The sequence below is a fragment of the Procambarus clarkii genome, chromosome 50 (assembly GCF_040958095.1).
Source record: "Procambarus clarkii isolate CNS0578487 chromosome 50, FALCON_Pclarkii_2.0, whole genome shotgun sequence".
Classification (NCBI taxonomy): Eukaryota; Metazoa; Arthropoda; class Malacostraca; order Decapoda; family Cambaridae; genus Procambarus; species Procambarus clarkii.
Genome location: NC_091199.1, coordinates 16,767,552 through 16,792,290, shown reverse-complemented (window position 1 = coordinate 16,792,290; position 24,739 = coordinate 16,767,552). Strand labels below are relative to the sequence as shown.

The window sequence follows — 24,739 nt, the reverse complement described above, 5'->3', positions numbered from 1 at the left end:
CATCCGTGGATTTTACGCCAATTTCCTTGACCTCCAACTTCTCATCTCACAGTTTTCGCCCCTTTGTGTCTGTCTCCAAGAGCCGATGCTTGGTGCTCGTCCTGATCGCTTCCGTGGCTATTCTTTTTTCTCCCCTCCCCCAGCGGCTGGGGTCCATAATTCTTCTGCTCTCTTGATTCGCTCCGATGTTCCGTTTGTCCCCTTGCTTTTTTCCTCGCCTCTCCACTGTTTTGCTGCCCGTGTCTTTGTGCGTAGATGGTACACGGTTTGTTCTATTTATTTCCCCCCCCCCAACTGTCCCACTTTCTCTTCCCGATCTTAAACACCTCCAAGACTCCTTGCCGGAGCCTGTGCTCCTGCTGGGTGATTTCAGTTGTCGTCATGCCCTTTGGGGTGATGTGCCCCCCTCCCCATCCGGCTCGTTGGCGCCGTAAGGGGGGCTTAGTGAACGGCTGCTGGAGTGTGATGCTCCGTGGGACAGTCCTCTGTCCTTTTTTGGCCTTGCACTCCTGCTGCTGTCTTCTCTAATTGTGCTGGATCGTTTTTCCTTTTCCTTATGTTTCGTTTTTCTCCCCCCTCTTCTCCTATCTGCTTGTCTTTTCCTGCCGACCTTTTGCTTGTTTTGGTTATTCCTTTGGACTTCTTATATTTTGACGCCTGGGTGCTTGAGGAGGCATACTCTTGCACTCGAAGAACTGTAGTACCCGACGTCTCGAGTGAGGGAAACCTTTTATTGTCAATCCCCCTTTCGTCGCTGAACCCGATCTCGACGGACTGACGGTTTTTAAGGTGGCGTTTGTGGGGCGTATACTCACGACGCACCCCTGGGGGGCCCCGGCATGATCGGCAATAGCTTCCTGTTGGGTGTCCTGCCTCTAATTGTGGCTCCATGGTGGGTATAGGGGCACATTTGTGGATGAATTTCTTTCTCTTCGTCTATATGTCGTTGAATGTTTCTGTTGTACCCTCTCAGGCTCGTGGGGTGGGCGACCAAGCCCCCGAGTCGGCCTGTATTGGAAGACCGGGCTCTGTAGCCCCTGCTGCATTGGGCCCCGACCTTGCTCCTCCTTTGACCATCCTGAATTCTTCCCCCAGCTCCCCTCCCTCCTCTGTGGTTGGGTCGAGCCTCAAGCCCCCAGTGGTGACCACTTCGTCCCCTGGTGCGGCTAAGTCTCTCGTTGTGACTACTGCGCCTTTTGACCCCTCTCTCTCGGGGGGTTGTCAGCGCCACGGCCGCACTCGCTCGTTTCCTTCCTGTACTGATGCGTATCAGGCCTTATTTGGTCCTGCTTCGTGGGCCAAATACTTTGATCTCCTCCCTCTTGATTCTGCGCCTCCTGACGATTTCTCCCTCCATCGGCATCTCGTTGATTCCGTGGATGCGTCTGTTACTTTCAACCCCACTCGTCTCGGTACACGTGTCGTTGCTGCTCCTTCTCAGGGTGCAGCTTCCCGCTAGGCTGTCTTATCCTGCCTTGGCGAGATCCCTGTTAGGGTCTCAAAGAACACTCGGTTGAATGCCAGTGTTGGCACTATTCTCCTCCTGCCCCATGTTGCAACCGGTGTTCGGAATCTGCAGGACTGCCACGATGACATTCGGCATATCCTTGATGCCCAAGGCCATTCTGTTCTCCAGGTAGACTCGTTTACTCGTTCCCCTCGTGGTCGTCGCCGTCAACCCCTTCGAATTGTGAAGATCACCTTTGATGGTAGGACCCTTCCATCCTCTGTCATTCTTGCTGGTGCCAGGTGCTCTGTCCAGGATTATATTCCTTCTCCTCGGCTTTGTAACAAGTGCTGGAGGTTTGGGCATGGTGCCCTCCACTGCTCTGGGACTGTCTCTCTCTGTCCTTTGTGTGGGGGTGAAGGTCACTCAGGTTTTTAAGTCGGAGTGCACTTCTCCCCAAGCTTGCTGCCTCAACTTCGGTGAGGCCCATCCTACCTTCTCCCGTGCCTGTATCCATTACAAGCTTGAGGCAGCCGTCTTCAACTTGAAGCACCGGGAGCGTTTATCTTTTACCGAGGCGAGGCGCCAGGTTTGCCGGCTCCCACCTTATGCTAACGTCTCTTATGCTCGCGTGTTGCGCTCTTCCTCTTCTCGTCCTTCCCACCTTCCTCAGACTCACAACCGTTTCCGGGCCTTGGACCCTGATACGCCCACTGCCCCCTCCTCTGTTCCTTTGAGTTCTGTCCCAAAGGGTCCCCCTCCTGGTCTTCTGTCTGGGGTTCTCTTCTTTCTACCCGGTCTGTCATGTCTCCTGTGTCTCTTCCTCGTCTCCCTCCGATCCTCCTTCCCATCCTTCTCCTCCATCTATTGACTCTCCCCGCCACCTGTCGGTGCGGGAGGATGTCCTTCGCTCTCCTAACAGCCGTCGTGTGTGCTCTCGTTCAGCTTCTCCTGTTGAGACGCTGGAATCCGTTGCCCGGTATGTAGTTGCTGGGACACCGGTCTCTTTAAGTCAGAAGCGTAAGCCTGGCTCCTCTCCTTCCTCCTCCCCGGCGGGTAAGAAGGCTTCACTTTCTTCCTCGGCCCCTACTACTGGCTCTATTGCTCCTTCCCCTCCCATTTCAGTGGTTGCGCCCCCTGTTCCTGCTATGGAGGTTTTTTTGGCCCCTGCTTCCCTCTCGGTTGCTGCCCTTGCTGAGGTGTGCTCCCCTCTTTCTACTCCCTCTCTTCCTGCTGCTGTCATTGACTGCTCCTCTCCGTTGTCTCCTTCTCTTCCTCCTCCTCCGGACCCCACCCGCCCACCTCTGGTCTGTTCTCCCGCTTCCTTCCCTCCATCGTTGCTCAGTTTACCCATGCCCCCTAATCCTGACTTTGCTGACCCTGATCCCGACCCTGATATTCTTTAACGTGCTTTGATGCTCTTTCGCCTTTGTTTCTTCCTTGTTCTCTGTTGTTGTCCTTTCTCTTCTCGTCGATGTCTATTCTTCAATGGAACGTTCGAGGTTATTACGCCAATTTCCTCAAACTCCAACTTCTAATTTCGCGGTTTTCGCCCCTTTGTGTCTGTCTCCAGGAGCCGATGCTTGGTGCTCGTCCTGGTCGTTTTCGTGGCTATTCCTTTCTCTCCCCTCCCCCAGCCGTTGCTGGGACTCCTAATTCTTCTGCTCTCTTGATTCGCTCTAATGTTCCCTTTGTCCCCTTACTTTTTCCTTCACCTCTCCATTGGTCTGCTGCTCGTATCTTTGTGGGGAAATGGTACACAATTTGTTCCATTTATCTACCCCCGAGTGTCCCGCTTTCTCTTCCTGATTTGAAACACCTGGACTCCTTGCCGGAGACTGTGCTCCTGCTAGGTGATTTCAATTGTCGTCATTCTCTTTGGGGTGATGTTCTGACAAATACCCGAGGTCGTCTTCTTGAGCTGTTTATCCTCTCTTCTTCCCTGTCTCTTCTGAATTCTGGTGAGCCCACTCATTTGGACTCTCGGACTCGCACCCTTTCCTGTCTTGATCTTTCTCTCTGCTCTTCTTCTCTTTACTTAGATTTCACGTGGCAGGTTCTTCATGACCTCCATGGCAGTGACCATTTCCCCATCCTTGTTTCCTTTTTCTCTTTTCGCCCTTCCCTCTCCTTCTCGAGGTGGCAGACAATTTGCTAAGGCAGACTGGAACCTATTTACCCTTAGTGCTGCTCTCTCTGACCTCTCCCTTCTGCCTCTCCCTCGCTCTCTCCTTTTTCATGACACTGTCTTCGACGCTGCCCTCCACTCTATTCCTCGCTCTTGCTCTCGGGGTCCACGGAAGTGCGTTCCCTGGTGAAATGCAGACTGTGCTCGGGCTGTCCGCTGTTAGCGTGCAGCCTGGAAGTGACACCGCCGTCGGCAAACGGCCGATTCTTTTCTTTTCTTTCAGAAGACGACTGCAGTAGCCCGTAGGTCCATCCATATGGCTCAATGTGAATGCTGGGCATCTTATGTCTCCACCATTACGTCCGAAACTCCTCTGCCACAGATCTGGAAGCGTATCCGCAAGATAGCGGGTAAGTTCGTTCCTGATGTTTCACCGGTCCTTCACCTCCGTGGGACTCTTGTGGCGGACCCGTTGCAGGTCGCTACCGAACTGGGTTCCCACTTTTCTTCTGTTAGCTCTGGTCTTCATCTTCCCCAATCTTTCCTTCTTCATAAACGTGTCCTTGAGTCTCGTCCTTTTGATTTCTGCACTCGTCTTCGACTTCCCAATAACGATCCCTTTTCTCTCTCTGAACTTCGGTCTACCCTGGCCCTCTGCGGTTCTACAGCGGCGGGCTCCAATGGTATTCATTATGAGATGCTTCGCCATCTCCCTCCGAGCACGTCTCAGTATTTACTGAGTCTGTATAATCGGATCTTGGACTCGTCGTCAGTCCCTGAGGACTGACTCGATGCCGTTGTCCTCCCTGTTCGCAAACCAGGGTCTCTGGGAACATCCCCTAAGGTATTTCGCCCTATTACCCTCACAAGTTGTGTCTGCAAACTATTTGAACGTATGGTTAACAGAGGCTAACGTTAATTTACCCATCTGATGTGGTTCCTGGAACACCATCACCTCCTCTTCCCTTCTGAATTTGGTTTCCGCAAGTGCCGCAGCACAACTGATGTCCTGGTGAACTTGGAGATCTATATTTGTACTGCTTATGCTGCGAAGTCCTCCGTTGTCGCCGTCCTTTTTGACCTGGAAAAGGCTTACGACACCACTTGGCGATATCATATTCTATCCCAGCCTCATTCTTTTGGCCTTCGTGGTCATCTCCCTCTCTTTCTCTGCAGCTTCCTCTCTCGTCGTTCCTTTCGGGTGAGGCTTGGTCCCGCTCTCTCTGCCTCTTTTCAGCTATACGAAGGTGTGCCCCCAGGGTAGTGTTCTGGTCACTTCTCTTTTTCTGGTTGCCCTCAATGGTCTTCTTTCCTCTTCCTTCAGGTATTTTCTTTGCTCTCTATGTCGATGATCTTCGTCCCTCTTTGTCAGTTTATGATCATCCCCTTGAGTACAAAGATTCTGCGAAGCTTTTGGGGTTATTCTTTGACACTCGTTTGTCTGGGTCTCCCCATAGCTCTTACCTCCGTGTTGAGTGCTCTAAGGCACTTACTCTCCTTCGGGTATTGTCCCATACTTCTTGGGGAGCGGATAGGCGCACTCTCCTTGCTTTATATTCCTCTCTTGTCCTGTCTAAGCTCGATTATGGTTGCCCTGCTTACTCGTCTGCTTCTCCTTCTACTCTTTGCCGTCTTGATGCTTTGCACCATACTGGGTTGTGCCTCGGTTCTGGTGCCTTTCGTTCGACTCCCGTCCTCAGCTTGTACGTTAACACTGGCTTCCTATCTCTCCAGGACCGCCGTGATCGCTACTGTCTTCGCTATCTTGCGCGGTCCTTACAACATCCTTCCTCTCGCCTCTGTCGTGCTTTAACTTTTGCCCCTCCTGCGGTTCCTGTTCCTCTTCACCACCTCCCTCTTTCTGTCCGGTTGTCTCGCTTACAGGATTCTCTTTCCATTCGTATTTCTAATATTTCTCCTCGTGTTGTTCCTTCTTTGCCCCCGTGGAGGGTCCCCCTTCCGCAGTTTTGTACATCCTTGACCCCACATTACTAAAGCTTTTACCCCTCCTACGGTTCTAAAACGCCTTTTCCTGGAGCACTTTTCTTCTCACTCCCACTCCGTTTCCGTTTTTACCGATGGATCTAAGTCTGCGGACGGTGTTGGCTCTCTGTCGTTTTTCCTGATCACACTTATATGTGTCGCTTACCTCCGGAGACTAGCATCTTCACAGCAGAGCTTTATGCTATTCTCTATGCTCTTCGTCTCCTGCTCTCTCGTTGTCCATCTTCCTTTGGAGTTGTTGTTGTTGACTCTCTTAGTGCCCTCATGGCTCTCGGGTCCTTTAATCCGGTACATCCAGCGGTTGTCGAGATCCAGCATTGGCTGTTTCTTGTTCACAGTAAATTTAAGTCGGTTGAGTTTTGTTGGGTTCCCAGCCATATTGGTGTCAATTTAAATAAGCTTGCGGATGCTGCTGCCAGGGAAGCTGTCCACTCTTGTCCCATCTCTCTTAAAGGTATTCCTTATTACGACTTTTACCCGGTTATCCATTCCTCAGTCCTTACCCGTTGGCAGGCTTCTTGGTTGCCTGTTACTGGTAACAAGCTACGTACTCTTAAATGTTGTGTTTCCTCGTGGCCGTCCTCCTACCACCGTAACCGACGATAGGAAATGGCCCTGGCAAGGTTGCATATTGGCCATACTCGCTTAACTCTCGGTCACTTGATGGAGCACCACCCTGCTCATTATTGTCCTAATTGCATTGTCCCTCTTACGGTCGTGCATATCGTTGTTGAATGTCCTGACTTTCGGGACGAGCATGTGTCTTGTTTTCTGACTGTCCCCCGCGGTCGCTTGTCTCTCAATAGTATTCTTGGTGACTCGGATACTTTTGATATCACTCGCCTTATGCGTTTCTGTTCTCGTATTGGCATCCTTGGTGATATTTAGCGCCCTCTGATTATCCCACACATTTCATGGTGCTACATAGCTTTTCCGGTTTGGTGCCTTTCTTTTGATAATTACTTACTTACTTTGTTCTGGCCAACTACTATTAACTAACGATCGAGGTCCCTAGTGCTAATTATCAACCTTATGAAGGTACTTTAAACTTTCCTCCTCTTATTTAAAGGTTCAGGAAGTAAGTAAGTAATTATCAAAAGAAGGCACCAAACCAGGAAGGTTATATAGCACCATCAAATATGTGGGATAATCAGAGGGCGCTAAATATCACCAAGGATGCCAATACGAGAACAGAAACGCATAAGGTGAACGATATCAAAAAGTGTCCGTGTATTCCCTGGCGGCAGCATCCTCACGCTCATTTAAAGAAACACCAATATGGCTGGGAACCCAACAAAACTCAACTGACTTAAATTTACTGTGAATAAGAAACAGCCAATGCTGGATCTCGACAACCACTGGATGAACCGGATTAAAGGACCCGAGAGCCATGAGGGCACTACGAGAGTCAACAACAACTACAAAGGAAGACTGACAATGAGAAAGCAGGAGACGAAGAGCATAGAGAATAGCATAAAGTTCCACTGTGAAGATGCTAGTCTCTGGAGCTAAGCGACACATATGAGTGCAGTCAGGAAAAACAACAGAGTAGCGTACACCGTCTGCAGACTTAGACCCATCGGTGAAGATGGAAACGGAGCGGGAGTGAGAAGAAAAGTGCTCAAAGAAAAGGCGTTTTAGATCTGTAGGAGGGGTAAAAGCTTTAGTGATGCAGGTTAAGAATGTACAAAACTGCGGAAGGGGGACCCTCCACGGGGGCAAAGAAGGAACAACACGAGGAGAAATATTAGAAATACGAACTGAAAGAGAATCCAGTAAGCGAGATAACCGGACAGAAAGAGGGAGCTGGTGAAGAGGAACAGGAACCACAGGAGGGGCAAAAGTTAAAGCACGACAGAGGCGAGAGGAAGGATGATGCAAGGACCGCCCATGATTATCTTGAGATTATCTTGAGATGATTTCGGGGCTTTAGTATCCTCGCAGTCCGATATTCAACCAGGCCTCCACCTCCAGGAAGCAGCCCGTGTCAGCTGACTAACACCTAGGTACCTATTTTACTGCTAGGTAACAGGGGCATAGGGTGAAAGAAAGTCTGCCCATTGTATCTCGCCGGCGCCCGGGATCGAACCCGGGACCACAGGATCACAAGTCCAGCGTGCTGTCCGCTCGGCCGACCGGCTCCTCGGTCGGAGCCAGTTGGAGCCGATGATTGTGAAGACAGTGGCGATCACGGCGGTCCTGGAGAGACAGGAAGCCAGTGTCAACATACTAGCTGAGGACGGGAGTCGAACGAAAGGCACCAGAACTGAGGCGCAACTCAGTATGGTGCAAAGCATCAAGACAGTGAAGGGTAGAAGGAGAAGCAGACGAGTAAGCAGGGCAACCATAATAGAGTTTAGACAGGACGAGAGAGGAATATAAAGCAAGGAGAGTGCGTATATGTGCTCTCCATGAAGTATGGGAGAACACCTGAAGGAGGGTAAGGGCCTTAGAGGATTCAACTCAGAGGTAAGAGATATGGGGCGACCAAGACAAACGAATGTCAAAAATCAACCCCAAAAGATTAGCAGAATTCCTGTACACAATGGGGGGACCATAAAGCTACAAAGAAGGACGAAGAACGACACGCCTCCGAGTAAAAGTCCTGGCACAAGTCTTAGATGTAGAGAACCTGAAGCCACGATCGGTGGCCCAAGACGACACAGCATCAATCACAAGTTGAAGCCCGTGTCGAAGGAGAGGTGAATCATCACCCTGACAGCAAAGGGTAAGATCATCGACATAGAGAGTGGAGAAGACGCCAGAAGGAAAAGAGAAAAGAAGACCATTGAGGGCAACCAGAAAAAGAATAGTGCTCAGAACACTACCCTGGGGCACACCTTCGTATTGTTGAAAAAAGGCAGAGAGAGCGGTACCAAGGCGCACCCGAAAGGAACGACTAGAGAGGAAGCTGCGGAGAAAGTGAGGGAGATGACCACGAAGGCCAAAAGAATGAACTTGAGACAGAATATGATATCGCCAAGTGGTGTTGTAAGCCTTTTCCTGGTCAAAAAGGACGGCAACAACAGAGGTCTTCGCAGCAAAAGCAGTACGAATATAGACCTCCAAGTTCACCAGGACATCTGTTGTGCTGCGGCACTTGCGGAAACCAAATTGAGAAGGGGAGAGGAGGTGATGGTGTTCTTAGAACCACATCAGACGAACGTAAACCATACGTTCAAAGAGTTTGCAGACAAAACTTGTGAGGGCAATAGGGCGAAAGTCCTTAGGGGATGTTCCCAGAGACCCTGGTTTGTGAGCAGGGAGGACAACGGCGTCGAGCCAGTCATCAGGGACTGACAACAACTCCCAGATCCGATTATGTAGAACCACAGAGGGCCAGGGCAGACCTAAGTTCAGGGAGAGAGAGATAAGGGATCGTTATAGGGAAGTCGAAGATGAGTGCAGAAATCTAAAGGATGAGATTCAAGGACAGGGTTACGAAGACGGAAAATTGAGAAAGATGAGAACCAGTGTTAACAAAAGAAAAGTGGGAACCCAGTTTGGTAGCAACCTGCAACGGGTCCGCCACAAGAGTACCTCAGAGGTGAAGGACCGGCGAAACATCGGGAACGAACTTACCCGCTATCTTGTGGATACACTTCCAGATCTGTGGCAGAGGAGCTTTGGGCATAATGGTGGAGACATAAGACATCCAACATTTACGTTTAGCCGTACGGATGGCCCGCTGCACTCGCCTTCCGAAACAAAAGAAAAAAATCGGTCGTCTGCCAGCGGCGATGTCTCTTCCAGGCTGCACGCTTACAGCGGACAGCCCGAGCACAGTCTGCATTCCACTAGGAAACGCACTTCCGTGGACCCCGAGAGGAAGAGTGAGGAATAGAGTGAAGGGCAGCGTCGAAGATGGTGTCAAGAAAGAGGAGGAAAGAGCAAGGGAGAGGTAGAAGGGAGAGGTCAAAGAGAGCAACACTGAGGGGGTAAATAGGTTCCAGTCTGCCTTAGCAAACTGCCACCTAGGGAAGGAGAGGGAGGGTGAAAAGAGAAAAAGGTAACAAGGATGGGGAAATGGTCACTGCCATGGAGGTCATCAAGAACCTGCCACGGGAAATCTAATTAAAGAGACGACAAGCAAAGAGAAAGATCAAGACAGGAAAGGGTGCAAGTCCAAGAATCCAAATGAGTGGGCTCACCAGAATTCAGAAGAGACAGGAAAGAAGAGAGGATGAATGGCTCAAGAAGGTGACCCCAAGTGTTTGTCAGCACATCACCCCAAAAGGCATGACGACAATTGAAATCACCCAGCAGGAGCACAGGCTCCGGCAAGGAGTCCAGTAGGTGTTTCAGATCGGGAGGAGAAAGTGGGACACTCGGGGGAGATAAATTGAACAAACCGTGTACCATTTCCTCACAGAGATACGCGCAGCAGAGCAATGGAGAGGTAAAGGAAAAAGTAAGGGGACAAAGGGAACATCAGAGGGAATCAACAGAGCAGAAGAGTTAGGAGCCCCGGCAACAGCTGGAGGGGGGGGGGGAAGAGAAAGGAATAGCAATGAAAGTGATCAGGACGAGCACCAAGCATCGATTCCTGGAGACAGACACAAAGGGGCGAAAACCGCGAAATCAGATGTTGATGTTCAAGGAAATTGGCATAATAATCACGAATGTTCCACTGAAGAATTGACATCGACGAGAAGAGAAAGGACAGCAATAGAGAACAACGAAGAAACAAAGGTGAAAAGGGAACACAACACGTTAAAGAAGCGCAGGATCAGGGATCAGGGTCAGCGAAGTCAGGGTTAGGGGGCATGGGTGAACTGAGTAAAGGAGGGAAGGAAGATGGAGGACCGAGCAGGGTCTGGTTTAGGAAGAGGAGGGGGGGGCCACCGAGGGTCAAGGACAGCAGCAGGAGGGGCAGAAACCAGGGAGTGCACCTCAGCAAGGGCAGCAACCGAGAGGAAAGCGGGGGCCAAAGAGACCTCCATAGCAGGAACAGGGGACGTAACCACCAAAACGGGAGGGAATGGAGCGAGAGAGTCAGAGGTAGGGGGCGAGGAAGACGGTGAAGCCTTCTTACCCACCTGGGAGGAGGAAGGCTTAGGCTTCTGACTCAAAGAGACAGGTGTCCCAGCAACAACATACTGGGCAACAGATTCAAGTATCTCAACAGGAGAAGCAGAACGAGAGCAAACACGACGGCCGTTGGGAGAGCAATGGACATCAGCCCGCACTGACAGGCGGCGTGGAGAGCCAATAGACGGAGGAGAAGGACGGGAAGGAGGATCGGAGGGAGACGAGGAAGAAGACACAGGAGACATGATAGACTGGGCAGAAGGAAGGGAACCCCAGAGGACAACGAGGGAGACCCATCGGGACAGAACTCAAAGGAACAGAGGAGGAGGCGGTGGGCGTGTCTGGGCCTGGAAACGGCTGTGTGTCAGAGGAAGGTGATAAGGACGAGGAGAGGAAGAGCGCAACACGCGAGCATAAGAAACGTTAGCATAAGGTGGGAGATGGCGAACTTGGCGCCTCGCCTCAGGAAATGACAAACGTTCTCGGTGCCTCAAGTTGAGGACAGCTGCCTCAAGCTTATAATGTATGCACGCGCGGGAGAAGGTAAGGAGGCCCCACCGCAATTGAGGCAGCGAGCCTGGGAAGAAGAGCACTCCGACTTAGAGTGACCTGCGTTCCCACATATAGGACAGAGAGAGACAGTACCGGAGCAGCGGAGGGCACCATGCCCAAACCTCCAGCACTTTTTACAGAGCCGAGGAGAGGGGAATGTACTCCTGGACAGAGCACCTAGCACCAGCAAGAATGACAGAGGGTGGAAGGGTCCTACCATCAAAGGTAATCTTCACAACCCGAAGGGGCAGACGGCGATGACCACGAAGGGGACAAGTAAACGTGTCTACCTGGAGGACAGAATGGCTCTAGGCTTCGAGAATATGGCGAATATCTTCCTGGCAGGCCTGTTGGTTCCTACCACCGGTTGCAACATGGGGCAGGAGGAGAATAGTGCCAACACTGGCATTTAACCGAGCGTTCTTGGAGACCCGAACAGGGGTCCTCGCCAAGGTAAGACAAGGCAGCCAAGCCAACCCGTTCTCGCAAATTTAATAAGTCAATATTGACTTATTAAATATGTGCATAGGTGACATACTTAACATAATAGTTTCCCTTGAAAAGCTTCATAGAAAACACCGACCTTACCTAACCTACTTAGTATGTTAAGATAAGCATCTTATTGCTTCGTAATTACAATTATTACCTAACCTATACCTATAATAGGTTAAGTAACAATTGTAATTACGAAGCTATAAGATGCTTATTTTAACATACTAAGTAGGTTAGGTAAGGTCGGTGTTTTCTATGAAGCTTTTCAAGGGAAACTATTATGTTTAGTATGTCACCTATGCACACAACTAATAAGTCAATATTGACTTATTAAATTTGCGAGAACGGGTTGGCCAAGCGGTGAGGCTGCATCCTGAGAAGCAGCAACCATGACACGTGTACCGAAACGGAAGGGGTGGAATGTAACAGATGCATCTACTGAATCAACAAGGTGCCTATGGAGTGAGAAATCGTCCGGAGGCATAGAATAAAGAGAGAGGAGATCAAAGTATTTGGCCCACGAAGTGGGACTAAACAAGGCTTGAAACGCATCAGTACGGGAAGGAGTTGAGCGACTGTGGCCGTGGCGAGGACGGCAGTGAGAACCCCCAGAGAGAGAGAGAGAGGGGGGTTAAAAGGCGCAGTAGTCACTACTAGAAACTGAGCCGTGCCAGGGGACGAGGTGGTTACCGGGGACTTGGGGCTCGACACAACCACAGAGGAAGGAGGGGAGCCGAGGGGAGCAGTCAGGAGGGTCAGAGGAGGAGCAAGGTCAGGTCCCAATGCAACGGGGGCTACAGAGCCTGGTTTTTCAACACGGTCCGACTCGGAGGCTTGGTTGCCCACCCCACGAGCCTGAGAAGGGATAAGAATAACAGAATTTGACATAAAACGAGAGTCGGACTTTCATTCACGATTGTGCTCCCATACCCAACATGGAGCTATAATTAGAGGCAGGGCACCCAACAAGAAGCTATCACCGATCATGCCGGGGCCCCTAGGGGTGCGTCGTGATTATACGCCTCACAAACGCCACCTTAAGAACCATCAGTCCATCAAGATCGGGTTCAGTGACGAAAGGAGGATTAACAATAAAAGGGTCCCCTCGCTCACAGCGTCGGGTACTACAGTTCTACGGGCGCAAGAGTATGCCTCTTCAAACACCCGGGCAACAAAACAGAAGAAGTCCAAAAGAATAATCAAAACTACCAAAAGGTCGGCAGGAAATGACAAGTAGAGAGGAGAAGAGGCGGAAGAAAAACGAAACAAAGGGAAAAGGAAAAGCGATCTGGCCCAATTGGAGAAGACAGCAGCAGGAACATAAGGCTACAAAAGGACAGAGGACTGTCCCATGGCCCATGGAGCATCACACTCCGGCAGCCGACCACCAAGCCCCCTCACGGCGCTAACGGGCCAGATAGGGAGGGGTTAAAGGTTCAGGAAGATTTCTTATGGTATCTGGACTCCACAGTTCATGGACTAACTCCAGTCTGTCATCAATCATGTGACTGATTTCTAGGGGTGATTGTTCTTGGCTTAGTTATGCTACTATAAGTTTCAAAATGATTCTGTTCTACTGGAGTTTTTGTCTCAAAGCGTAGTACTGGCCCAGACAGTAACTTCCGTCCTACAGATGTTAACAAATACATTCCTAATGTTTTATGTTTCCCCAAGATAAATTTATGGTAGTAATCAGTACCCATAAGGATGTCAATGTCTGTTATGTTGCCAGAGTTTATCTGGGGATCTGCTAAAATAATTCCTTTTTGTTTAAGGAATCTTGCTGTGGCACCGAGGCCAATAACTTGTAGGTCTGTTGGCATTGATTCCACAACAATTGCATACACTGGCCTTATACATTTCCCTAGACGAACTAGGAATTTTACCACTATGTATTCTTGGTGACTTGTGTTGGTCAAAAATCCAGAAATATTTAGGGTGACTGTTTGTACAGTCTCAAGGTGCAGATCATCTGCAAGTTTCTTTGTGATAAAACATCTCTGGGAACCTTGATCATGCAACCCTCAAGTATGGATCTTGATTCCTTTATTATATGTTATTAGTTTTGCAGTAGGCAAAGCAGCTGCTGCAGCAGAATTTGCCTTCAATGTGTTTACATCATTGTGTTCCCTACAGAATTGTACTGCTGCTGAGGTTGTTTCCTCTGGTTAGGTTTTTGCAGTGATCATCATTGCTACTAGCATCACCACAAGCAATAAAATACTTGTCCTCTACACTAAGGTTAGGTTAGGTCGTGGTTATCTTGAGGTTATCTTGAGATGATTTCGGGGCTTTTTAGTGACCCCGCGGCCCGGTCCTCGACCAGGCCTCCACCCTCAGGAAGCAGCCCGTGACAGCTGACTAACACCCAGGTACCTATTTTACTGCTAGGTAACAGGGGCATAGGGTGAAAGAAACTCTCCCCATTGTTCCTCGCCGGCGCCTGGGATCGAACCCAGGACCACAGGATCACAAGTCCCGCGTGCTGTCCGCTCGGCCGACCGGCTCCCATGCAGTGGTACTGCAGCTTTTCAGGTAAACTCTAATATTCACAATATTTTAGTGCGATTCTGGCGATTAAGTGTATTTATGTACTACGCCGGTAGTCAGGATTGTACTTATTACTAGTCAGGATTGTACTTATTACACTTAGTATTAAAACGTACTATTTGGAGGAGGGGCTGGGAAACTGTGGTGTGCTCGCAGGTCTTAGTGTTGGGTCTTTATCGTCTTCTGCCCTTACTCAACACTCAGACCTCTTAACCAGGTGACATTTCCTTCCCAGGTGAGACAGCGGTCCTGGGAGTCCACCACCATTCACTGGTTGATCATCCTGGAAAAAGATATCACCCAAATCATCCAGGATTCTCTTAGAGAGGGATCGCAGGTGAGTGAGTGAGAGAGTGAGAGAGAATGAGAGAGAGGGAGAGAGAATGAGAGAGAGGGAGAGGGAGAAGGTAAGAGAGGGAGAGAGAGACAGAGGATGAGAGGGAGAGAGGATGAGAGTGAGAGAGGATGAGAGTGAGAGAGGATGAAAGAGAGAGGATGAGAGGATAAGAGGATGAGAGGGGGAGAGGATGAGAGGATGAGAGGGGGAGAGGATGAGAGGATGAGAGGGAGAGGGGATGAGAGGGAGAGGGGGAGAGGATGAGAGGGGGAGAGGATGAGAGGGAGAGGATGAGAGGGGGAGAGGATGAGAGGGAGAGGATGAGAGGGGGGAGAGGATGAGAAGGGGAAAGGATGAGAGGGGGAGAGGATGAGAGGGGGAGAGGATGAGAGGGGGAGAGGATGAGGGGGAGAGGATGAGAGGGGGAGAGGATGAGAGGGGGAGAGGATGAGAGGGGGAGAGGATGAGAGGGAGAGGATGAGAGGGGGAGAGGATGAGAGGGGGAGAGGATGAGAGGGGGAGAGGATGAGAAGGGGAAAGGATGAGAGAGGGAGGTAATGAGAGGGGGAGAGGATGAGAGGGGGAAAGGATGAGAGGGGGAGAGGATGAGAGGGGGAGAGGATGAGAGGGAGAGAGGATGAGAGGGGGAGAGGATGAGAGGGGGAGAGGATGAGAGGGAGAGGATGAGAGGGGGAGAGGATGAGAGAGGGAGAGGATGAGAGGGGGGAGAGGATGAGAAGGGGAGAGGATGAGAGGGGGAGAGGATGAGAGGGAGATGATGAGAAGGGGAGAGGATGAGAGGGGGAGAGGATGAGAGAGGGAGAGGATGAGAGGGGGAGAGGATGAGAAGGGGAGAGGATGAGAGGGGGAGAGGATGAGAGGGGGAGAGGATGAGAAGGGGAGAGGATGAGAGGGGGAGAGGATGAGAGGGGGAGAGGATGAGAGGGGGAGAGGATGAGAGGGGGAGGATGAGAAGGGGAGAGGATGAGAGGGGGAGAGGATGAGAGGGAGAGGATGAGAAGGGGAGAGGATGAGAGGGGGAGAGGATGAGAGGGGGAGAGGATGAGAGGGGGAGAGGATGAGAGGGAGAGGATGAGAGGGGGAGAGGATGAGAAGGGGAGAGGTTGAGAGGGGGAGAGGATGAGAGGGGGAGAGGATGAGAGGGGGAGAGGATGAGAGAGGGAGAGGATGAGAGGGGGAGAGAGAGAGAAAAAGAGACACAATTAACACTTCAGTGACTCTCCTCATCATGAGGGCACGACTCTCCTCATCATGAGGGCACGACTCTCCTCATCATGAGGGCACGACTCTCCTCATCATGAGGGCAAGACTCTCCTCATCATGAGGGCAAGACTCTCCTCATCATGAGGGCAAGACTCTCCTCATCATGAGGGCACGACTCTCCTCATCATGAGGGCACGACTCTCCTCATCATGAGGGCACGACTCTCCTCATCATGAGGGCACGACTCTCCTCATCATGAGGGCACGACTCTCCTCATCATGAGGGCACGACTCTCCTCATCATGAGGGCACGACTCTCCTCATCATGAGGGCACGACTCTCCTCATCATGAGGGCACGACTATCCTCATCATGAGGGCACGACTCTCCTCATCATGAGGGCACGACTCTCCTCATCATGAGGGCACGACTCTCCTCATCATGAGGGCACGACTCTCCTCATCATGAGGGCAAGACTCTCCTCATCATGAGGGCACGACTCTCCTCATCATGAGGGCACGACTCTCCTCATCATGAGGGCACGACTCTCCTCATCATGAGGGCACGACTCTCCTCATCATGAGGGCACGACTCTCCTCATCATGAGGGCACGACTCTCCTCATCATGAGGGCACGACTCTCCTCATCATGAGGGCACGACTCTCCTCATCATGAGGGCACGACTCTCCTCATCATGAGGGCACGACTCTCCTCATCATGAGGGCACGACTCTCCTCATCATGAGGGCACGACTCTCCTCATCATGAGGGCACGACTCTCCTCATCATGAGGGCACGACTCTCCTCATCATGAGGGCACGACTCTCCTCATCATGAGGGCACGACTCTCCTCATCATGAGGGCACGACTCTCCTCATCATGAGGGCACGACTATCCTCATCATGAGGGCAAAACATTGCAGGTATCTATGGCTGTGAGGAGAGATGAGGGCGGCTACACCATTCTCTCATTCTTCATCCACGTCGACAACTCTGTGAGGTAGGTGGTCGTTGATGGTAGGTGGTCGTTGATGGTAGGCGGTCGTTGATAGTAGGTGGTCGTTGATAGTAGGTGGTCGTTGACGGTAGGTGGTAGTTGATGGTAGGTGGTCGTTGATGGTAGGTGGTCGTTGATGGTAGGTGGTCGTTGATGGTAGGTGGTCGTTGACGGTAGGTGGTCGTTGATAGTAGGTGGTCGTTGACGGTAGGTGGTCGTTGACGGTAGGTGGTCGTTGATGGTAGGTGGTCGTTGATGGTAGGTGGTCGTTGACGGTAGGTGGTCGTTGATAGTAGGTGGTCGTTGACGGTAGGTGGTCGTTGACGGTAGGTGGTCGTTGATGGTAGGTGGTCGTTGATGGTAGGTGGTCGTTGACGGCAGGTGGTCGTTGACGGTAGGTGGTCGTTGATGGTAGGTGGTCGTTGATGGTAGGTGGTCGTTGATGGTAGGTGGTCGTTGACGGTAGGTGGTCGTTGATGGTAGGTGGTCGTTGATGGTAGGTGGTCGTTGACGGTAGGTGGTCGTTGATGGTAGGTGGTCGTTGATGGTAGGTGGTCGTTGACGGTAGGTGGTCGTTGATGGTAGGTGGTCGTTGATGGTAGGTGGTCGTTGACGGTAGGTGGTCGTTGATGGTAGGTGGTCGTTGATGGTAGGTGGCCGTTGATGGTAGGTGGTCGTTGATGGTAGGTGGTCGTTGATGGTAGGTGGTCGTTGACGGTAGGTGGTCGTTGACGGTAGGTGGTCGTTGACGGTAGGTTGTCGTTGATGGTAGGTGGTCGTTGACGGTAGGTGGTCGTTGACGGTAGGTGGTCGTTGATGGTAGATGGTCGTTGATGGTAGGTGGTCGTTGATGGTAGGTGGTCGTTGATGGTAGGTGGTCGTTGACGGTAGGTGGTCGTTGACGGTAGGTGGTCGTTGACGGTAGGTGGTCGTTGATGGTAGGTGGTCGTTGACGGTAGGTGGTCGTTGACGGTAGGTGGTCGTTGATGGTAGGTGGTCGTTGATGGTAGGTGGTCGTTGACGGTAGGTGGTCGTTGACGGTAGGTGGTCGTTGATGGTAGGTGGTCGTTGACGGTAGGTGGTCGTTGACGGTAGGTGGTCGTTGATGGTAGGAGGTCGTTGATGGTAGGTGGTCGTTGACGGTAGGTGGTCGTTGACGGTAGGTGGTCGTTGACGGTAGGTGGTCGTTGACGGTAACACATTATAATGGCCTTTTTGACAGGGTAACACATTATAATGACCTTGACAGGGTAACACATTATAATGACCTTTTTGACAGGGTAACACATTATAATGACCTTCTTGACAGGGTAACACATTGTATTGACCTTCTTGACAGGGTAACACATTATAATGACCTTTTTGACAGGGTAACACATTATAATGGCCTTCTTGACAGGGTAACACATTATAATGACCTTCTTGACAGGGTAACACATTATAATGACCTTCTTGACAGGGTAACACATTATAATGACCTTCTTGACAGGGTAACACATTGTATTGACCTTCTTGACAGGGTAACACATTATAATGGCCTTTTTGACAGGGTAACACATTATAATGACCTTGACAGGGTAACACATTATAATGACCTTTTTGACAGGGTAACACATTATAATGACCTTCTTGACAGGGTAACACATTATAATGACCTTCTTGACAGGGTAACACATTATAATGACCTTCTTGACAGGGTAACACATTGTATTGACCTTCCAATTATTTCACAATTATACCACATAATAATGACCAATTATTTCCGACTCCCTTTCCTCACTACGAGCAATAAACAGTTTGTAATCCAGCAATAACGTGCTTGTCTCAGAAGCCAGACATAGATATATAAGAATACTTAGCAAGAGGGTGAATATAAAAATGTTGTGGAGTCCTTCTCACATTGGCCTGCAGGAACATGACAAAGTTGAAGCCCTTACTAAGGCTGCAGTAAATGAAGACAGTGTTGAACGGAATCTTGAGTTATCAAATAGGTCCCTTAAAAGTGTCATTAGACGAGAACTCCGGGATGAATTTGAAGAAAGTAGAACAGTGCAAACTGGAACTAGTAGGGCCATTGTTTATCAAAATGAAATGTGTGAAGTAAAACATGTGTATGGGGCAAGTAACATAGTTAGTAGACTAACAGACGTTGTCACAGCTCGTATAAGACTTGGCTACAAGTATCTCTGGCAGTTCGGGTTGTATAGGGATCTAGATGAAGTAAAGTGTAAAGTGTGTGGACAAAGACAGGGACACACACTCGAACACTATATCTTGGATTGTAGTAAAATTGAGCCTTTTAGAGATAAATCTAAGCTCACGCTGTATGATATGGCAACCTATCTTATTACTAAGGATAAATTACCTGAAATCCTTGCACTGTATCCATATTTCGCTCCCAGTAGATAAACGACATATGAGATTCAGAAACAAGTAGTGTATTGTGAGGACTAATAATAAACAGAAGCTCCCCTATGACTGTAATATCTCCATTGCTCAAACTATTATGTATTAGCGATAAGACCAACCATTAATGTATAATGACTTACTGTAAATATATAGCTCTTGAAATAGCACTCTCTCTGTAACTAGCTGACATGTAACTATAAGGTGTGAAGGATAGATTAAATTTGTTTATGTTATAATCTAAGATGAGGTCTGATAAAGACCTTTTGTGCCCTCTGTAATGCTTTTTGCGCTACCGCTCACAGGATGAGTATGGGGTGCACAATAAGCTAGCTGCCTCCGGCGGCAACAATAATACAAAAAATACCTTCCTGCCGTAATAACACATTATAATGATCTTGACAAGGTAACACATTATAATGATCTTGACAGTGTAACACATTATAATGATCATGACAGTGTAACACATTATAATGATCTTGACAAGGTAACACATTATAATGATCATGACAGGATAACACATTATAATGATCTTGACAGTGTAACACATTATAATGATCATGACAGTGTAACACATTATAATGATCTTGACAGTGTAACACATTATAATGATCTTGACAGAGTAACACATTATAATGATCATGACAGTGTAACACATTATAATGATCTTGACAGTGTAACACATTATAATGATCTTGACAGTGTAACACATTATAATGATCTTGACAGGGTAACACATTATAATGATCTTGACAGGGTAACACATTATAATGATCTTGACAGTGTAACACATTATAATGATCTTGACAGGATAACACATTATAATGATTTTGACAGGATAACACATTATAATGATCTTGACAGGGTAACACATTATAATGATCATGACAGTGTAACACATTATAATGATCTTGACAGGATAACACATTATAATGATCTTGACAGGATAACACATTATAATGATCTTGACAGGATAACACATTATAATGATCTTGACAGTGTAACACATTATAATGATCTTGACAGAGTAACACATTATAATGATCATGACAGTGTAACACATTATAATGATCTTGACAGTGTAACACATTATAATGATTTTGACAGTGTAACACATTATAATGATCTTGACAGGGTAACACATTATAATGATCTTGACAGGGTAACACATTATAATGATCTTGACAGTGTAACACATTATAATGATCTTGACAGGATAACACATTATAATGATTTTGACAGGATAACACATTATAATGATCTTGACAGGGTAACACATTATAATGATCATGACAGTGTAACACATTATAATGATCTTGACAGGATAACACATTATAATGATCTTGACAGGATAACACATTATAATGATCTTGACAGGGTAACACATTATAATGATCTTGACAGTGTAACACATTATAATGATCTTGACAGGGTAACACATTATAATGATCTTGACAGGGTAACACATTATAATGATCTTGACAGTGTAACACATTATAATGATCTTGACAGGATAACACATTATAATGATTTTGACAGGATAACACATTATAATGATCTTGACAGGGTAACACATTATAATGATCATGACAGTGTAACACATTATAATGATCTTGACAGGATAACACATTATAATGATCTTGACAGGATAACACATTATAATGATCTTGACAGGATAACACATTATAATGATCTTGACAGGATAACACATTATAATGATCTTGACAGTGTAACACATTATAATGATCTTGACAGGATAACACATTATAATGATCTTGACAGGATAACACATTATAATGATCTTGACAGTGTAACACATTATAATGATCTTGACAGTGTAACACATTATAATGATCTTGACAGGATAACACATTATAATGATTTTGACAGGATAACACATTATAATGATCTTGACAGGATAACACATTATAATGATCTTGACAGGATAACACATTATAATGATCTTGACTGGATAACACATTATAATGATCTTGACAGGATAACACATTATAATGATCTTGACAGGATAACACATTATAATGATCTTGACTGGATAACACATTATAATGATCTTGACAGGATAACACATTATAATGATCTTGACAGGATAACACATTATAATGATCTTGACAGGATAACACATTATAATGATCTTGACAGTGTAACACATTATAATGATCTTGACTGGATAACACATTATAATGATCTTGACAGGATAACACATTATAATGATCTTGACAGGATAACACATTATAATGATCTTGACTGGATAACACATTATAATGATCTTGACAGGATAACACATTATAATGATCTTGACAGGATAACACATTATAATGATCTTGACAGGATAACACATTATAATGATCTTGACAGTGTAACACATTATAATGATCTTGACAGTGTAACACATTATAATGATCTTGACAGGATAACACATTATAATGATTTTGACAGGATAACACATTATAATGATCTTGACAGGATAACACATTATAATGATCTTGACAGGATAACACATTATAATGATCTTGACTGGATAACACATTATAATGATCTTGACAGGATAACACATTATAATGATCTTGACAGGATAACACATTATAATGATCTTGACTGGATAACACATTATAATGATCTTGACAGGGTAACACATTATAATGATCTTGACAGGATAACACATTATAATGATCTTGACAGGGGATAACACATAATAATGATAATACATGTGTATCTCTTATGTTACTCCAATCCATTCTCCTATTTAGATTGTAGTGTTTTGTAACTGTGTGCACAATAGTACAATAATTGACGTACTAAGCAATTACATAGTACAACTTGGAACTATTCACTCTATTGAGACCGAAAAAATTAAGATAAAAAGTTGTGGGGATTTCCCAGCAGATACTGAGTTATATTAAGATTAGTTATCATTGAGTGGGCTGTTAAGACTTATCTACCTGCCAGGTGATATCTTTTACACAACTTTTGGGAGGCTGATTTAATATTGATAATTCCACCTTATAATATTATGTAATCATGAGGTTATCTTGAGATCTTGAGGTTATCTTGAGATGATTTCGGGGCTTTTTTAGTGTCCCCGCGGCCCGGTCCTCGACCAGGCCTCCACCCCCCAGGAAGCAGCCCGTGACAGCTGACTAACACCCAGGTACCTATTTACTGCTAGGTAACAGGGGTATAGGGTGAAAGAAACTCTGCCCATTGTTTCTCGCCGGCGCCTGGGATCGAACCCAGGACCACAGGATAACAAGTCCAGCGTGCTGTCCGCTCGGCCGACCGGCTCCCCTGCTCGGCCGACCGGCTCCCCAGCTCGGCCGACCGGCTCCCCTGCTCGGCCGACCGGCTCCCCTGCTCGGCCGACCGGCTCCCCAGCTCGGCCGACCGGCTCCCCTGCTCGGCCGACCGGCTCCCCTAATGTTAGTTAATGATGGTAAATAATATTTTCTATAAAGTTGGTAGACTAACTACAATTATGAATCAATACATTACGAGGGCTTAACTGCCGAGCAAGTTTGCGTATATAACGTCAGGGAAGCTTCTTGAGTCAGCCCTGGAAACACAAACTGAAATTGTCTCTATTTTCCGCTTGTTACAACTTGTAATAAAGTTGTTACATCTTGGCTTAACGTGTTTATGACGTATTAGAACGTTGTTACAACTTGCTATATTGGTTGTTATAACTGGTTAGGTGGTGTTAAAACTTGTTTGAACGTTGTACCAACGTCGTAGTTTCGGTGTGTGTTTGGCGGGGGCTGGGGGGTTTGGGGAGAATTTGAACTAGTCCAAATTCTCGCCTCCTAGTTCGGGTGTCGAACCCCCGTGTGAACCATTGGTTGAGGCGGCTGGATCCCGGTTGCTTCTCTCCACTCTGCGGATAACATACAATGTAACTCCTGCAGTGCTAATATTTCCCCAGTTAAACTCAAGCGATTAACTGCCTATTAGACCTAAACTTACTCTGGATGTTTAATTCTCCTACGGCGTAACAGCCGGCCTATTCTATCACAAGTAAATATGGCCATGAATACCTATAGAATGTCAGAAGCCGACCGAACACAATTTCCCTTATCGTGTGAAGCCAGCAGCAAAGTCTGGGAGCCGTGAGACGTCGGATGGTTGGACGATGCTATAGTCGGCTTGCTTCAGCAGGGATCAGCTCTGTGTTTACTAGTTGTGTTTTTGCGGGGGTTGAACTTTGCTCTTTCGGCCCGCCTCTCAACTGTCAATCAACTGTTTACTAACTACTTTTTTTTATTTTTTTTTTCCCACACCACACACACACACACACACCAGGAAGCAGCCCGTGACAGCTGACTAACTCCCAGGTACCTAGTTACTGCTAGGTAACAGGGGCACTTAGGGTGAAAGAAACTTTGCCCATTTGTTTCTGCCTCGTGCGGGAATCGAACCCGCGCCACAGAATTACGAGTCCTGCGCGCTATCCACCAGGCTACGAGGCCTCTGTATTGTTGTGAGACTGTGCGCAAGTGACGCGTCCTCCTCCCTCTCCTGGTCACGCCCGGGAAATTAGTCACGCTGTTTAATTCATCTCGTTCACTAGCGAGACAATATTGGCGTCATTTTACGCCCTAATATTTTACATCAAATTCCAGGAAACAGTTTTCCATTGTTCATAACTCTGGTTCGGAAGGTTTTTCATGATTTAAGGCACATTTAAGATATCCTGAATACGTGACATGATTAATATTCTACCAATGAATCATGTCACGGATGTGGACATTCACCTTGGGACGGGAGTACACTCTAATTCTTGACAAGTTTAATTAATTTCCAACCTCAATAACAAATGCAAATGAAAACAAATGGCAGACTGATTTTAATTAATAAGAATTAGATAAAGAAATCTTAGTAGATTAGAATGCGCCTCTGTGTGCCACCTATGTATGGAGATCAGATAAGAAATCAGAAGCGGGGAGCCACATAGTGCCACTCCATATTAGGTCACCCAAGGTGTGAGTGGTAGCAGTCGAAAAAACAGTGAAGATAGGTATCTATTATGTGCCACTATGATCATGTTCATTTATACAGTAAAGTATGACAATATATTTAAGTAAAAATGAATTTATTTGTATAATAAACACTCGTGGGTGAGTGCCAGTTACGCCCCCACATTCCTCCATGGGGTAGGTGTAAAACAGGTTCCTCCCGGTGAGGGTGGTCGCCCGTACCCTTCCTCGCACCTAATGGCCTTGACTTTACCGTAACAGAGTTCCACACCCAGCGGAGGTCGAGTGGGTCTTATATAGGGGTATTAAATTATAAATCTCCTCCAGGGGTTAAAAAAAATCAAAGAATTTATTAATGTTTTATTAGGTAAAAATCACAAATGATGTATAAGAAGTTAATTATGACCCCTATCCCCCCCCCCCCTCCACCTCCCCTTCCTCATCTGAGTAGAATTCTGACGTCTCCCCATCCGTGGTGAGTGGGGGGAGGTCTTGACCCCCTCCCCCCTCTCTTGGGGGAGTGGGGTGAGTTGGCTGGTTGCCTTTTGGACGACTTTCCTTCTGACTCTCATCTGAAGTGTTCTGGA

General features: G+C 47.7%; 1 protein-coding gene across 1 annotated transcript in view; it reads left to right on the top strand.

The window, feature by feature from the left end:
* LOC138351621 (glutamate receptor ionotropic, delta-2-like) overlaps window positions 1-24,739 on the top strand; it is a 149,623-nt gene that overhangs the window by 11,601 nt on the left and 113,283 nt on the right. Inside the window, exons 3-4 of the mRNA XM_069303615.1 lie at window positions 14,440-14,541; window positions 16,685-16,761. Of these exons, the coding sequence (XP_069159716.1) occupies window positions 14,440-14,541; window positions 16,685-16,761 (179 nt within the window). The remainder of the gene's footprint in view (window positions 1-14,439; window positions 14,542-16,684; window positions 16,762-24,739) is intronic.